A 17877-nucleotide genomic window follows, 5' to 3' on the forward strand; every position below is an offset into this window, starting at 1 on the left:
TGCTTTTGCCGTAAACTGAAACCGAAAAGACGCCGTTAACAGCTTCATAATATGCGTGCGAGAGAAACGAGCGTAAATTCACGTACATTGCGTAGCGTATTCCAACCTAATTGTTATGAGAATCCATAATAAACAGTTGTATTTGTTATGTTCGCTATGAAGCCCTTGTGAATTTTTGTTGCGTGTTACTTTTGACTCACCTTATATATCATACGATATATGTTATGTTAGCTCATGAAGGTGAGGCAAGTTGTAGCTAATACACCCTAGCATTTTATAAAGAATTTAGCTAGTCTCATTCTTTCTACATAACAGTATTTTCTCTTGAACGGAGTTCCTCGAGTTTCACACTTTTTAACTATACATGTCACCATTCCAGACGTAACGCACAGTCTATTTTCTAGCAATTTATCCGCTCACTTTACCAGCATTACTTTGCGTAGACGCACGAAAAATAGTCTTGGTATTGGTATTTATTAGGATCCCCATTAGCAGCTGCAAAAGCATCAGCTACTCTTCTTGCGGTCCACATGAAACATTACATAATGCATAGTACAGTACATTATTAGTCAAGGACTGAAAAACATACATTTAAAACGTCACACATAGCCTACATATCAGTACATATACACAATATATTGGTCTAATACATAGTACAGTGGAAATTACAATACAAGATGTATAAAATGCCTGTGTCTCTTCACAGTACCCTTTGTGCAGTAAGGCGTTCTTTTATCTGTTTAAAAAAACGGCTTTATTGCTAGCTTGAGTTACTTGGGGAGGCAGAGAGTTCCATGTCGTCATGGCTCTATTTAATACAGAGCGTTTCCCAGACTCTGTTCTGGACCTGGGGAAGAGACCTCTGGTTGCATGTCTTGTTTTGTACCGATGAGTGTCCGAACTGTGTGTCACCTGCTTGAACAGACAGTTCGGTGCCTTCGACACATCAATACCTCGCACAAAGACCAATAGTGATGCAGTCAATCTCTCCTTAACTTTGAGCCAGGAGAGACTGACATGCATGCTACTGACACTTTCCCTCTGCGTACATCTAAGTGTGATACTGTACGTGCCTCTTTGTTCTGGACCAACTGCAATTGACCTATGTCCTTCTTTGCCGCACATATGACCACACAGCTGGGCAGTAGTCCAGGTGCGACAAAACTAGGGCCTGTAGGACCTGTCTGGTCGACTGGTCCTATCATGGACAGACCTCTTCCCATTTTAGCAACCATTGAGTCTATATGTTTTTACCATGACAACTTGCTATGTAGGGTTACACCCAGCAGTTCAGTCTCCTGAACTTGCTCAATAGCCACATGATTCAATTATTGAAAATCCTCTCTGTTCTACTAGATATGCAACTCTCAATCCATAATAAGGCAGAGAACAGCTATGTTTTTTTCAGCAATAGGTTATGATCAATTACATCAAAAGCTGCACTGAAGTCTAACAAAACCGCTCCCACAATCTTCTCACAAACAATTTCTTTCAGCCAATCAGTCATTTGTGTCAGTGCCGAGCATGTTGAGTGCCCTTCCCTATAAAAGCATGCTGACAGTCTGTTGTTAATTTGTTTCCTGTAAAATAGCTTTGTATTTGATCAAACACAATCTTTTCCAAAAGTTTGCTAAGCACTTGTAATAGGCCGATTGGTCGGCTGTTTGAACCATTAAAGGATGAGCTGCTATTCTTGGGAAGCGGAGAATGACCTTTGTCTCCCTCCATGTCGGAGGGCACACTACGTCTTCTAGGCTAAGATTTAAGATGTGGCATATAAGAGTCCATGTATTCCGCTACCAACCTCAGTAGTTTACCATCCAGTTTGTCGGTACCAGGTGGTTTGCCCTTATTTATAGATAGCAACCATTTTCCCACCTCTTCCACACCCACTTTGTGGAACCTACAGTGTCTTTCAGTATTTTGTTCATTATGCATGAATATAAAGGCTCAGTGTTTGTTGTTTGCATGCTTTCTAATTTGAAGTTGACACTCAGAGTCCGTCTTTTTTCTCTCATTCTCTACCATGCATTATAATTCCAGTGTGTACACTCTCATTAAAAAAATGATTTGGGCTTTAACCTTCTGTCTTGTGTAACCATACCAAACGTAACAAATCGTACTAATTTGAATGTCCCGGATTTACATGTGTTATGTTACGTATAGTCTATGAGACCAGGCTGGTTCTCAATATCGTAGCAATTTTGTAGACTAAATATTTTGTATTATTTCCAAGATCTGACAAAACCATAGCTATGCTTAATTTGCATTCCGATGCCCCAATGTACACATTCCAACATAACTTCTGACAATTCTGCCACGCGTGCAAATGTTGTTCCATGTTATTACACATTTACAGATATTGATAAAACCGTTCGATGTCTAATTTTTTTTACATAGCCGAGTACACTCCCGATGCAATACACATTTCCACAATGTAACCTGTTTGAGGAACACTGCAGCATTTTATTAAAGAACACCTAGCAGAGCGCATTCTCATTCACCTTCACCTGCCTGCAATTTGTCCCATACCTCTTACACCACATTCAAGGCTGAATAGGTAAACGGAACGAAATACAAAATAGAGCAGTAGGCTACGGTAGAGTAGCGTACAGTACAGTAAAGCCTACTGTAGTTACAATGTTGTTAATCTTACCTTGAAAATCTTCTACGAAACTAGAGAATTATCTTCCGAAGAAGAATTATTTGAGTCCCTCCGTGGTGAAGTGGTGCGCAGATGCCAGCCTCTGCTCTGTCAAAACCAGCGTATTTTTGCACATGTGTATTCTAGACGTACACCGGTGTCGCTCGCTCGCCCGCTCTCTCTCTCTCTCAAAACATGCGCAAATGGTTTCAAAACAGAATTGTAATCCCTTCTTTCCATTGTAAACAATTCTCTCTATGCTTATGTCATTGCTACTCCTGACATGATAACATGCAACTCATTGGTCAAATGTGTCACCACACATAGGTTAACGTGTTATTTTAATGGGTCTATAGTGTTACTTAATGTGTATGCCTGATGTCGAAAGCCTACAGCATATATTTATAATAGCCGCCTACGATTAAACTATATTCAAATCGATATAATAAATGTTATTATCCCTCATAGAAATGTGTGTGTGTGTGATTGATTTCTGACAGGTTAAATGATCTTACACAGGTTATACTGTATTATTGACTGTATGTTTGTTTTACTCCATGTGTAACTGTGTCGTTGTATGTGTCGAACTGCTTTGCTTTATCTTGGCCAGGTCGCAATTGTAAATGAGAACTTGTTCTCAACTTGCCTACCTATAAAGGTGAAAAAAATACAAATAAATACTTGAAACTGCTTCTGGCGCTCATATGTTTTTACGTGATTTCATGAATTTCTTTATGATGATAAAGATGCACCCATATCGACTGAGCGCCACCTGGTGGGGGACAATGGGAGTTGAAGTGAGAGGGACCATATGTTTCAGGGACACACTCTTTTCACGCCACTTCGATACAGCTATGACCGGAAGTGATTTTCGTAGTAAGTTAGGAGAGCAGGTTCTCCTAACCTGCTAGTGCTACGAAAAAGTAACTTCCGGTTGTAGCTGGATCGAACTGGTGATGCTCGTACAGTACCAGTCAAAAGTTTGGACACACCTACTCATTCAAGGGTTTTTCTTTATTTTTACTATTTTCTACATTGTAGAATAATAGTGAAGAAATCAAAACTATGAAATAACACATATGGTCTCATGTAGTAACCAAAAAAAGTGTTTAAAAAATCCTAATATATTTTATATTTGAGATTCTTCAAAGTACCTCCCTTTGCCTTGATGACAGCTTTGCACATGCTTGGCATTCTCTCAACCAGCTTCATGCGTTTCAATTAACAGGTGTCTTGTTAAAAGGACATTTGTATAATTTCTTTCCTTCTTAATGCGTTTGAGCCAATCACTTGTGTTGTGACAAGGTAGGGGGGGTATACAGAAGATAGCCCTATTTGGTAAAAGACCAAGTCCATATTATGGCAAGAACAGTGTAAATAAGGAAAAATAAACGACAGACCATCATTACTTTAAGACACGAAGGTCAGTCAATACAGAACATTTCAAGAACTTTGAACGTTTCTACAAGTGCAGTCGCAAAAACAATCAAGTGAGTGCACTGTGAGAGGTAGGCACACCTTTTCTGTCATCTTCAGAAAAGCTTGTTTCCGTTAAGCACAGAGTCATACACACAGTGTTTTGTTCATGAATAATGTTGTATATTTAGAGGTTACTCATAAGTGGATTATATTGTTAAAATGCAATTGTACTTTTTAGGATGATATTAACATTCTGAATTCAACATGTTGTTACTAGCTAGCTATTGTATGTGTGAACGATGGCTAGCTCCTCGAATGACTCCAGTCCCTTGTATTGTGCGTCTGTTGTAGAAAAAGGCGATGATTCGCAGAACATATTTGTGCTCTACAAATGTTTTGTCTTTTCTTTTGGATGAAGAGAGTGAATTCTGATTCATTAAAACAACCTGATCTCCGAAGTCCACGTCTATAGTCTCAACCAACCACACACAACGCAGAGCTACAGCGGTGCAGTACAGCACTGGTTAAATGTGGTTCTCACTGTGAAGCATGGAGGAGGAGGTGTGATGGCGTGGGGGTGCTTTGCTGGTGACACTGTCAGTGATGTATTTAGAATTCAAGGCACACTTAACCAGCATGGCTACCACAGCATTCTGCAGTGATATGCCATCCCATCTGGTTTGTGCTTAGTGGGACTATCATTTGTTTTTCAACAGGACAATGACCCAACACACCTCCAGACTGTGTAAGGGATATTTGACCAAGAAGGAGAGTGATGGAGTGCTGCATCAGATGACCTGGCCTCCACAATCACTCAACCTCAACCCAATTGAGATGGTTTGGGATGAGTTGGACCGCAGAGTGAAGGAAGAGCAGCCAACAAGTGCTCAGCATATGTGGGAACTCCTTCAAGACTGTTGAAATAGCATTCCAGGTGAAGCTGGTTGAGAGAATGCCAATAGTGTGCAAAGCTGTCATCAAGGCAAAGGGTGGCTACTTTGAAGAATCTCAAATATAAAATATATTTGGATTTGTTTAACACTATTTTGGTTATTACATGATTCCAAATGTGTTATTTCATAGTTTTGATGTCTTCACTACTATTTTACAATGTAGAAAATAGTACAAATAAAGAAAAACCTTTGAATGAGTAGGTGTGTCCAAACCTTTGACTGGTACTGTATGTATCAAGCATCTCAGATTAGGAGTGCTAGTTTAGGATCAGCTCCCCCCATCCATGACATTTTATTAATTCTGATCAAATGGAAAAACTGATCCTAAATCAGCTCTCCTACTCTGAGAAGCTTGATACATAAGATTCCAGAGGCAATTACTGTTTTTTGGAGGCTATACAATTAAAATAGATAGGTATTTACGAATTAAACAAATGTCCCACAAGACCTAAATAAAGAGACACAAAAGCCCAAATAGCTCCTTTTTCAAGGATTCACCTCATACTAAGACATACAGTATCATTGTATAGCCTACACCAATACAATATTACACCTCTAACAAAAAGAGCCCAATGATGGCCTGGGCCCTGGGGTGGTCTAGCAGTCTAAGCCGCTGCCTCTAGATTCAAATGTACTGTGTACAACTGCAAGCACGGCTCTCCCCCTTCCTTTCATCTCTACCTCGCTATCTCTATCCTACCCAATAAAACACACAAAAAATGCTTACGGAGTGGGGCTGCCCCATTCCTTTAAAAAAATGTTCTTAACACCACAAAGGTTACAGGGTGACATAATCTGAAAACATCTAATTTTATCACAAGTTTTTCTTCCTCCAGTCCATAGTCCATCTTCAGTTCTCGTCTCTCTGGACTATGTCACAGTTGAATCTCAACTGGGGGAATTCCTAGTTCCTCCTCCAAGCAGTTCCCTTTGTATTTTTATGGGAACCAAGGGCCGGGCAGCCAGTCAGCTGTTTCTCTAGTCTCAGAACTGCTTTGTATATTTGTATTGATTCAGAGGCACCCTCCCACCCCTTCCCTTCATACTTGGAAGTGATTGCTTGGCTCAACTTGAAGAAAGACAGACACAGAAACAGATATGTCACAGAGGGTATGTAGAGTTCGTCAAAAATCGAAGTCAAACTGAAGACAGAACATAGTTTTCTTTGGATGAAAGTAGGCTTTTTTCTTTCAACAGGGATCTATTGTACAACATGGTAACAGTGCTAATATCAACAGGGACCAGGGACCAGTGTAACTGAAATGTAAAGGGGTAAGTTAGTGATTCTCTCTATTGTATTATTATGGTAATGCTGCTCAAGATTGTTTTACTAGTCTCCCTAACAGTTGCTTGTGACTGATCTCTATCTAATTTTATTCAGTGAAATAAAATCTTAGTAAAGTGGATCGTTTTGATCATTTATTGTGATTTATCCCCATACTTGTACTTCTTGAGAGAGAGAGAGAGAGAGAGAGAGAGAGAGAGAGAGAGATTAAACAGTTGTGACTTAAATCAGACTCAACAAGACAAAGATCAATAATTCACTTTAGACTTGTCCTCTACATACATATTGTGACAGGCTATAGCTTACCTAAAGTATGTGTTGTCATGTCTTATTTCATGAAGGGTCCACGCACTCAAATGCCCAGCCTGGGCCTCATGTGACTCACACAAACTGTCTGATCGCACACGAGAGTGGCCTAGAGATAACCCTGACTCATTCATTCTCATGTGAGTTTGTTTTCTCTGCAAATATATTGTGAAATACCGTGGCCACTCTTTTTCCAGTTACTGGACATTTCACTGTAATTTCAGCTGGGGACTTTGGAGGGTTGTGAACCAGCCCTAGCACTGTACTTTCAATGGGCTCTCACAGAGAATAAGCACCTAGATGTGCTATCAAAGATTAGGTAGAGGTACAGTATGTATGGTTTTAAATGTCAATAGCCATGCTATTTCATTTCATATTAAGATGTCTACTAAATAAAACAACAATTAATTATGAAAACATTTGTTTCTGGCCTTTCTGGTGTGCTACTTTCTGGTCTACTAATACAAAGTAATTGTAGAAACCAACAAGTCTATCTGATGCTGCAAATGAGTGTTTGGCAATGAGAACTGAATTCCATAGATGGTAGTTGCTCAGATAGACATCTATGGATTCAGTTCTTCTTGCCTGGCAGCTACAATCAGCAACCCATCACCTATCAAGGACAACAGAGACAAGGAAAGAAACACTGTTTATTTGACATTGGTAAGATATTGCAAAAATGTCTGGCCCCCTTAGCAGATACATGTGAATTATAACAAAGTTGCTTCATTCTTATTGTCAGCACACTTGTCCCATTATTGTGCAGATATTTGAATCTGTAGAAAAGATAGAAAGAAGAAACCATAACAAGAACACAAACACAATTTCAAGCAAACTTTACTCTAGGTGGCACTACAACCCTTGTAATAGCCAGAGATGGGCAGTATTTCTGTTACATGTATTTGATATAAGCATTTGAATGATTTTGTCATTTGAATTACACTGGGCTGAACTACACTCCAATGTATTTATTGTTTTGCATTTTCAAAATACTGTGATTACATTTTTGAAAATATAAAATACTTTTCTATACCATTTTTATTTATAGCGGTTCAAATGTTGTGGCCCCCCTTTCACCCTGCATTGGTATCATAAGTCTGATAGCACTACGGTGTGATAAGAGCGTCTGCTAAATTAATTCATATAAATGTAGATGTAAACTTTTTGATAAATAATTTGTTGAGGGAAAATGTACTTGATACGATTGTGATATGCTGTTGTCTCACTTAGCTATCTTAATATGAATTCACATAACTGTAAATTGCTCTGGATTAGAGTGTCTGCTAAATGACTAAAATGTAAATGCAAATGTAAAAATGAACAATTACAAAGCATGTTGAGTGTTATTCTAATAATCTCCGCCCCTCCCCAAACAAGGCCAATAATAATACCCAGTGTGCTTTGCAGTTCATTTTGGTATTTTAATTTTCACATTACATTTACATTTTGGTTATTTAGCAGGCACTCTTCTGCAGAGTAACTTGCTCAACTAAAGTAGATATAAAAAAAACATATCACAGTCAGCAAGTAAAACATGCCTGTAACCATTACTGATAATATTTTGGCTGTTCAGGCTGGCTACTTGCCGCATATTTTTTTGTATTTAAAAATACATGTATTTTAATAAAAAGAAAATACAAATGTTAAGTATTTTCAAAAAGTACTTTGTAGTTTATTTTGATACATTGATCTTTATGGTGTTTCGTATTTGTATTTTTTAAATGTTTCCCATCCCTGGTCATAAATACTACAAACATCAACGCTGGTAGTCTCTGATCCACCTCTACGCAGACGACACCATTCTGTATACTTCTGGCCCTTCTTTGGACACTGTGTTAACAAACCTCCAGGCAAGCTTCAATGCCATACAACTCTCATTCCGTGGCCTCCAATTACCTTTAAATACAAGTAAAACGAAATGCATGCTCTTCAACCGATCGCTGCCTGCACCTACCCACCTGTCCAACATCACTACTCTGGACGGCTCTGACTTAGAATACATGGACAACTACAAATACCTAGGTGTCTAGTTAGACTGTAAACTCTCTTTCCAGACCCACATCAAACATCTCCAATCCAAAGTTAAATCTAGAATTGGCTTCCTATTTCGCAACAAAGCATCCTTCACTCATGCTGCCAAACATACCCTTGTAAAACTGACCATCCTACCAATCCTCGACTTCGGCGATGTCATTTACAAAATAGCCTCCAATGGATGCAGTCTATCACAGTGCAATCCGTTTTGTCACCAAAGCCCCATATACTACCCACCATTGCGACCTGTACGCTCTCGTTGGCTGGCCCTCGCTTCATACTCGTCGCCAAACCCACTGGCTCCATGTCATCTACAAGACCGTGCTAGGTAAAGTCCCCCCTTATCTCAGCTCGCTGGTCACCATAGCATCACCCACCTGTAGCACACACTCCAGCAGGTATATCTCTCTGGTCTCCCCCAAAACCAATTATTTCTTTGGCCGCCTCTCCTTCCAGTTCTCTGCTGCCAATGACTGGAACGAACTACAAAAATCTCTGAAACTGGAAACACTTATCTCCCTCACTAGCTTTAAGCACCAACTGTCAGAGCAGCTCACAGATTACTGCACCTGTACATGGCCCACCTATAATTTAGCCCAAACAACTACCTCTTTCCCAACTGTATTTATTTTATTTATTTATTTATTTTGCTCCTTTGCACCCCATTATTTTTATTTCTACTTTGCACATTCTTCCACTGCAAATCTACCATTCCAGTGTTTTACTTGCTATATTGTATTTACTTTGCCACCATGGCCTTTTTTTGCCTTTACCTGCCTTATCTCACCTCATTTGCTCACATCGTATATAGACTTGTTTATACTGTATTGTTGACTGTATGTTTGTTTTACTCCATGTGCAACTCTGTGTCGTTTTATGTGTCGAACTGCTTTGCTTTATCTTGGCCAGGTCACAATTGTAAATGAGAACTTGTTCTCAACTTGCCTACCTGGTTAAATAAAGGTGAAATAAATAAATAGGCAGAGCCATTGAGGGCTTCCACCATTTTAATGTAATCAACTGGGTGGGAATTTCAACTTCATTGGCTGAACCCTCCTGTTGACATGGAGTCATGTCAAAATTGGTCATCAGGAGGGATCGGCCAATCGTGAAGAAGAAAATGGACAACTTCAAAATGGAGATTGCCTCCATGGCGCTGCCCATGCTGTCAAAACACTATAATAACACAAATACAAAGATGAGTCCTCTATCTATCTCTATGGTGGGGAAACCCTTCTGAAATCCGATTCGTGATCAGCCCAGTGGGCGAGGCTGATATATGGTTGATGTGACGTGTACTAATGTAAACTGTCTTGCTAGCAGCCGCCTGTTGAAAATTGTATTGATTAGCAAGGTTTCCCACTCGTTTCAGAGGCTTCATTCAATGACGATGGTAAGTATATTGTCTTTGTGGTTAGGCGCCTGTCTAACCACAGCCAGGGCGAGCTACTTAACTCGTTGGTTACTGGTTAGCCTAGCTGTAACCAGCTAACTTAACGTTAACCTGTGGAAGGACTGGACAAATATCTAATACGAGGCAGAAATCGTATTGTGTAGCTAACTAGTTATATGTGTACAGCTAGCTATATGTGTACAGCTATCTCGCTAACTCAATTTAAATAGGTAACGTTACTAACTAGCTACCAAATGCCTTGACGGGTTGATAATCACGACCTACTCTTTCTGCCAAGAAGCGTCTCCAGTCTCTAGTCAGGTGAGAGCTGCCCTGATATCCATTACAACTTAGTTCTACCTTTTAATTAGAGGTGCACTGAACTATACTGTACACATACTACTCTCCTACCTGTTTCCAGAAGATTAGATCAATTAAGAGGACTGGGATGGGAATCGCATTTGGAGATGTGATACAGTACAATGCTCCGAAGTCGTTCCGCTCCACCGCATGGATCTGATGGGATCAGACACAGCTGGCACTTGCTGTACTTGTATTTGTTGAAATGTAGTCTAACCAGAACCCTGTGTGCAGTTTCTATAGTGAGAGCTGAAGCAAATGTAATTGTTTAGAAATAGTTTTTGCGAGTTGACTGATTTGACTGTTTTCTGTAACATGGCATCGTGGTAGAACGGGACCATGGCTTGTGAGGTGTAGCCAGAGCCTAGGCTGTGTATTTTTTTCATTGGATGCCACATGTGAGACTTGTGCTCTGAAGGGAGGATCGTGCTGGAATAATTGCGGGGAATAACTGCCTCTAGGCTTCACTTTACAGATGGCAAAACTGCAGCAGTAAACCACCAGGCCACAGGAGGAGGATACAAGGATACAAATAATTGTTAGGCTTTGCAGGCAATGCTCCACCCAGTTAACAAATAGCAGATGAGGTAATTGTTTGCTGAAGTGATTCAACAGATCAATATTGAATTAAGGCAACTTTTCTTTATTGACATTTGACAGAGGACAAAGCAAGGCTACACCTTCGTGTGCCTCAGGCAAAAAGAGGGCCTACCTACAAAACCAACCATAGAACAAATAAGGACCAAAAGCTAGAATATGAGCGTGAGAAGATTTGGTGTCTTTTTAAATTGTCTCCCTGTGTGATAGAGGCCAGCTAAGAGCTTTTATGAGAATGGTGTCATTAGTATCCTGAGACGGACCCCATAATCGCAGTGATCAGAGGATAGGATTACACCCTCCCCTGTCATCCAGCTGGGCCAGAGGAGACACAGGAGAAACTAATGCTGTCCTAAAGGGCTCCTTATTCTCTATACAGCACACTGCTTTTGACCAGGGCCCATAGCGTTTTGATCAAAAGTAGTGCACTGTGTAGAGAGTAGGGGGCCATTTGGGACATGGTGTAACTGCTCACAATAGCTTCACTCTCACCTGATGAATAGAGTAGGGGTCACCATGGAAATGGCCGGTTCTCCCTCACCTGCTTACACAGCCCTGCGATCCAGTTTATAATGCATTGAATGGCCCTCGGTGTGTGAAATTACCCTGATCTCTGTAATGGAGACTACCCTGTTCAGACATGGCCTATTGTCAGTTTTGTGTGTGTGTGTGTGTGTGTGTAAGTACGCTATGTGTTACTCTTGTTCCTTCATGTCTATTTGCTCAAGCTCGCTCTTCTCCCACTCTGTACGGTAACGTAACCCACCTCATACTTCACACCACAGGAGGTCGGTAGCACCTTAATTGGGGAGGACGGGCTCATGGTAATGGCTGGAGTGGAATGGTATTAAACAGGTGGTTTCCAGGTGTTAGATGCCATTCCATCATTCCAGACATTATTATGAGCCGTCCTCGTGTCAGCAGCCTCCACTGCTTCGCACATCCACATTTAGTCAGCCCTCCAAATGGTTATTCACATGTTTGTTTGCTCTGGCAGGAGTGGGTACGGTGGTGCCCCTAGCCCCGGCTGGTCTGTGGGATGAGCGGGGTGTAGCGGCGGCGAACGGAACAGCAGAGTGACTGAGTGACGAGAATGGGTAGGAGGGGCTGCAGGCTAGCTGTCTCCACTGCAGTCCTCTACGGCTCCCTGGCCCTGTTTGTCTCCATCCTGCACAACGTCTTCCTGCTGTACTACGTGGAGACCTTTGTCTCTGTTTACAAGATCGACAAGCTCTCCTTCTGGGTGGGAGAGGTGAGTGACACTTCCTGCTCTCCATGGGTTATTATAATAGCTGTATTTTGGAAGCTTTCTGCTTTAGACAGTGTGACAATGACCGATACCCTGGCTTTTTTCTGGGTTAGGGTGTTTAATGCTAGTCTGTTCTACTAACTCCCCCTCTCTCTCTGCCCACACAGGCAGTGTTTCTGATATGGAACAGCTTGAACGACCCTCTCTTCGGCTGGCTGAGTGACCGCTCCTTCCTCAGCTCCTCACAGTAAGACCTCGTTCTCTTTCCTCTCTTTCTCAAATCAATGGTGCCGCATTCTCGTTCCCCTGCTCTTTTTAAATATCTTTGTCTCGCTCTCTCTCCCGCTTTCTCGCTCCCTCCCTATTTTTTAACTTTCTCTCACTCTCTATCTTGAAAGCACGGTTGAACACCACAGTTGGTGAAAAGTGGGAGAAGTTTGTCTTTACCGTTGCACTGAACTTTTTTTTTCTCACTCCCCTCCATCGTAGGTCTGGCACCCAGATCTCTAGCCCAGAGGTGGTACTAAAGAGGTTGGCGGCCCTCTCCCGGAATGGCCCCCTGTTCGCCATCTCGTTCCTGGCCTTTTGGGTGTCATGGGCACGGCCGGGCATCCAGTTCCTAGTGTGCCTCTGCCTGTACGACGGATTCCTCACCGTGGTGGACCTCAACCACAATGCCTTGCTGGCCGACCTGGCCGTGTCGGCCAATGACCGCACGCGCCTCAACTTCCACTGCTCGCTGTTCAGTGCCCTGGGCTCGCTCTCCGTCTTCCTGTCCTACAGCGTCTGGGACAAGGGCGACTTCCACTCGTTCCGGCTCTTCTGCGTGACGCTGGCGGCCGTCTCGGCACTGGGCTTCGCCACCGTGTCGCGCCTGTTGACGAGGCGATTTGAGAAGGAGGCGCGTCTGAGGCAGGACGAGGCGCAGGCACTCAAGGAGTAGGTGACACGGTCATTCATGTATGCACTTGAGAAACACTCGGTTTACATTATTCACTGACAAGCAAGGGGCAACTGAACAACACCTGTTGTTTATGGGTTTGCTTCCAACAACTCACCTTATGGCTTCAAATCAAGCCTTTAATCTTTCTATCCCGTGGTGCCTATGCCAGCCTTGGCCATGGATATTGCTTGCTAATGGTATTTTTAAAGCGACTGTAATGGAATTGAATTGCGAGTTAATAACATTGCACAGTCTGCACACACTCATACAGTATATCTGGCAGGGAGATGACGCTAACACTTGCTCAGTTTACAGACTCAATCCCCTGGGTAGTGTGTGTGATTGTCCTTTCACTAATCCCCCTCCTCCTCCCCTCTCAGGTTGAGCATTGTCCAGAACCCTCTGACTCAGCAGGAGACGCCAGTCACTCTAGGAGAGTATCTAAGGCAGCTCTCCAAGCACAGAAACTTTATGTGGTTCGCCTCTATGAACCTGGTCCAGGTGTTTCACTGCCACTTCAACAGCAACTTCTTCCCTCTGTTCCTGGAGCACCTCCTCTCTGACAGCATCTCTGCCTCCACTGGCTCCATTCTGCTGGGTAAGAGACGAACGTACTACTGCTGGTTATGTTTCATGACCAGGGAAAGGCCTCATTCATAGAATGGGATTAGTTTCATAGCCTGGTCCCAGATCTATTTGTGCTGTCTTGTCTATTATACTGTACATTTGGTCTGACAATGACCATAGGAATAGGCAAAACTGCACAAACAGATCTGGGACCAGGCTTTTCGTTTTGGTCTTTTCTTTTTTGGGGAGGATTCGTTTTTAGAATGTGAGGAAACATTTATTATTATCGTCAGTAATTAATATTATTTGTCTACATATTTAATACTTAGCAAAAAAATAAATGTCCTCTCACTGTCAAATGCGTTTATTTTCAGCAAACATAACATGTGTAAATATTTATATGAACATAAGATTCAACAACTGATACATAAACTGAACAAGTTCCACAGACATGTGACTAACTGAAATGGAATAATGTGTCCCTGAACAAAGGGGGGGTCAAAATCAAAAGTAACAGTCAGTATCTGGTGTGGCCACCAGCTGCATTAAGTACTGCAGTGCATCTCCTCCTCGTGGACTGCACCAGATTTGCCAGTCCTTGCTGTGAGATGTCACCCCACTCTTCCACCAAGGCACCTGCATATTCCTGGACATTTTGGGGAGGGGGGGGAATGGCCCTAGCCCTCACCCTCCGATCCAACAGGTCCCAGACGTGCTCAATGGGATTGAGATCCGGGCTCCTCGCTGGCCATGGCAGAACACTGACATCCCTGTCTTGCAGAAAATCACACACAGAACAAGCAGTATGACGAACCCTCCACCTCCAAATCGATCCCGCTCCAGAGTACAGGCCTCGGTGTAACGCTCATTCCTTCGACGATTAAACGTGAATCCGACCACCCCTGGTGAGACAAAACCGCGACTCGTCAGTGAAGAGCACTTTTTGCCAGTACCGTCTGGTCCAGTGAGGTGGGTTTGTGCCCCTAGGCGACGTTGTTGCCGGTGATGTCTGAGGACTTGCCTTACAACAGGCCTACAAGCCCTCAGTCCAGCCTCTCTCAGCCTATTGCGGACATTCTGAGCACTGATGGAGGGATTGTACGTTCCTGGTGTAACTCGGGCAGTTGTTTTCCATCCTGTACCTGTCCCGCAGGTGTGATGTTCGGATGTACCGATCCTGTGCAGGTGTTGTTACACGTGGTCTGCCACTGCGAGGACAATTTTTTTGCTGAGTTTATTTACTGTCCACTAACAGTTGCTCTAACCTCACAGGGATCTCCTACATAGCGCCCCACCTGAACAACCTGTATTTCCTGACCCTGTGCCAGCGTTACGGGGTGTATACGGTCATCCGCTGGCTGTTCCTGGTCAAGCTAGCCCTCAGTGTGGCCATGCTGCTGGCCGGGGCCGACCAGGTCTACCTGCTGTGCATCTTCATTGCCAGGTACTGACACACACACACACACACACAGTTTAGATATCAAGGTCATGTACTCAAGTCATGGAAGTTATTTTCATATCAAGGACCCAGTGGGTTTTTCCAATACTTGTTTTGTGTGGCTCTGTTTGCATTGGATCTGGCTGAGTGTTGTCAGCCAAGACGACCAATCCCTTTATCAACATGGGGCTGGCAGTGGCTGGGCGCAGCCTACCACTTGTCCTCTTGGCACAGTTTCATTGTTTTCATAGCGTACACTGAGATAAAGTCAGAGTGGGGGAGAGGCTTTGCTCTATTGGTTTCGGACTTCGTATAAATGCCTTGACCCAGTATTATTATTATTACTGTTGTTATTTTTAAACTCCTGCTCAGGAAAATCTGATGCAGAATCCACCTCATTTGTATATTAGCAGTTGGAAACGGTGACAACACTTCAGTAACGGCTCTGAAATGTCCTTCTCCCTCAGTAACCGAGTGTTTACGGAGGGCACCTGCAAGCTGTTGAACCTGGTCATCACGGACCTGGTGGACGAGGACTTTGTGGTGAACCGGCGCCAGCAGGCGGCATCGGCGCTGCTCTTCGGCATGGTGGCCCTGGTGACCAAGCCTGGCCAGACCTTCGCCCCTCTCATCGGCACCTGGCTGCTGTGTGTCTACACAGGTATACTTTATATGGACAGTGGGGGGCAAAAGTCTGTTTTTAATGAAGGCTCCTTGATGATGGAAATGCAGATATCCGCCGCTGTGAATGAACTAGAATCAAACCAATTTCACCAACCTTACTCTAGGTGGATTCCCACGACTTCATGCCTGTTATTTATTCTAATCTGGCTATTTCTTTCCAGGCTACGATATCTTTGAGAGAAACTCCGTACAGGACTCAGCGGCAGCGCCCCCTGTCTCGGGTCAAGCGAGCTCCACTGTTCCATTGCGCCAGGGCTGTTTCTACTTGCTGGTGTTTGTGCCCATCTCCTGCGCCCTGCTGCAGCTAATGGCCTGGTCCCGCTTCACCCTCCACGGCCGCAGACTGCAGGGCGTCAAGGCCCAGAGGCAGGGAGCCCAGCACAGCCATCTCATGGACGTCAAGGCTATCTGATAGGAGGCCAGCTCGTCCGCACCTTCGCTCAACTGCGTAATGCCATACCACCCACTGCCATTGGGTCAGCAGAGAGCAATGTAGACTAGAGAACTGATGAAATCTCGCTTTCTAGCCAGGGACAAAAATATTTTTGGGGTGTGAAACATGCCTTATTTTGATATGAAGAGGACAAAGACTATATTTATGTATGAACTGATGACCAAATGATACCACAGAGCCAATCAAAGAATGAGAAGCTCATACCCCTCTCTGGGATAGGGCAAAGGTGTGACGTCTACTCGCTGGATAAACAGGAGGCATCATCCTAGGTTGAGGCGTAGCCTGGTATGCATTTCTATCCCCAAAGGAATACACATTGTCACTAACCTTGCTATTACAGTGTGGTTAACCAAAGCCAGAGTCTGCATAGCTAGGTAAATACCCATCTTTCTGATGTGTTTAGGGAAATATTAAGTACTGAAAACAGGTGTGTGTGCACATGAGCATAACATCTAAATCCTGATTTGCATAGACGTTGCTCTTGAAATTGCATTAAGGTTTGTGACCGTCACCATGCTATGTCTTCATGAAGTACTACTAGTACTAATCTGTATTTTCAAAAGTCTAACAAATGTTTTCTATTTTTTTACTGTGACCGGTACTAAAATAACTGCCATCTCCAATATTCAACTCTGTTGTCTCCTATGTTTTCTCACACATTATGTTTTAACCTGATGCGTGGAAGCATTTAGGTGACTATTACAAAACAAGGCCCTAAACAACCTCTGTTTACATTTGTACCCTAGATCAGGAAAGAAATGCATTTTTATAGACCATGAAGAGAATTGAGAAACCGATTTGACTGAGCATGAAACTATGACCTGATGACCTGATATATGATAATCATGGAGAATACATTCTGTACTTTTTGTTTCAAAGTTATTTTTATTACTGCTGCTACATGAGTTGTCTGAGTGTTAAGGAGTCTTAAATTCCATTATCAATTTATATTTCTAAACAAAAGTATTCTTGTAATTTGTCAAATACTGGAGACCCCTTCATGGAAGTGTTTGAGTGACTCAGGAATTACAGTTTCAGCACAATGTGATTTAAGTAACCAGAAGGAAAGCAGAGGTTATCTTACAAGACAGCCTTACAGCAGAGATGACTGTATTTGCCAGCTTTGTCACAAAATACTGTATAATGTTTGTCTGGTTGTACCACTGCTCAATGTAGCATCTGCCATTTTCTGACTATCATTGACTTATTAAAGTGATCTCACTACTTGAGAGCTTGTGGAATGTGTCTTGTTGCCCCCTTTTCACAGAAACGTTTTCTGCTCTGTCAGGACAAGTCTAGCAGCCTTGCACCAAACCCAGAAGCGCAGGTCTGTCTCTGGTCCCAGTTGAGGAAATTAAGGTAGACATGTGAAGTGTCTCACCTCAGGCCTCTTCTGGAACACTAATTACAAAATATAGAATGTTACCATGACGTTTTTTAACTAGGCTAAACATAGGTGCTCTCACTGCACAGCATACACAATGATAATGTGTAAGACGGATCCATGAACATGGTTTCTGCAGTTATTTTGTTGCCTAGTCGTGTGGATAT

General features: G+C 42.8%; 2 protein-coding genes across 4 annotated transcripts in view; one reads left to right on the forward strand and one right to left on the reverse strand.

Moving 5' to 3' along the window:
* sema4gb (sema domain, immunoglobulin domain (Ig), transmembrane domain (TM) and short cytoplasmic domain, (semaphorin) 4Gb) overlaps positions 1–2824 on the reverse strand; it is a 37019-nt gene extending 34195 nt beyond the window's left edge. Inside the window, 1 exon segment of the mRNA XM_029629313.2 lies at positions 2657–2824. The gene's annotated coding sequence lies outside the window, so the exon portion shown is untranslated.
* A 3196-nt stretch (positions 2825–6020) lies between these two features.
* On the forward strand, positions 6021–17555 carry mfsd13a (major facilitator superfamily domain containing 13A). Of its 3 annotated transcripts, XM_029629318.2 has the most exons (10): positions 6021–6126; positions 6214–6288; positions 6643–6747; positions 11989–12243; positions 12408–12487; positions 12730–13179; positions 13564–13781; positions 15023–15194; positions 15656–15849; positions 16034–17555. In XM_029629318.2, the coding sequence occupies exons 4-10, from the start codon at positions 12085–12087 to the stop codon at positions 16282–16284; spliced, it is 1524 nt and encodes a 507-aa protein (XP_029485178.1). In that variant the 5' UTR covers positions 6021–6126; positions 6214–6288; positions 6643–6747; positions 11989–12084; the 3' UTR covers positions 16285–17555. The 3 variants fall into 3 exon arrangements, with proteins under 3 accessions (XP_029485178.1, XP_029485175.1, XP_029485180.1); XM_029629315.2 differs by lacking the exons at positions 6021–6126; positions 6214–6288; positions 6643–6747 and adding an exon at positions 9664–10034; XM_029629320.2 differs by lacking the exons at positions 6021–6126; positions 6214–6288; positions 6643–6747 and adding an exon at positions 10045–10355.
* Positions 17556–17877: the final 322 nt, after the last annotated feature.

Source organism: Oncorhynchus nerka, linkage group LG23 (genome assembly GCF_034236695.1).
Source record: "Oncorhynchus nerka isolate Pitt River linkage group LG23, Oner_Uvic_2.0, whole genome shotgun sequence".
Lineage (NCBI taxonomy): Eukaryota > Metazoa > Chordata > Actinopteri > Salmoniformes > Salmonidae > Oncorhynchus > Oncorhynchus nerka.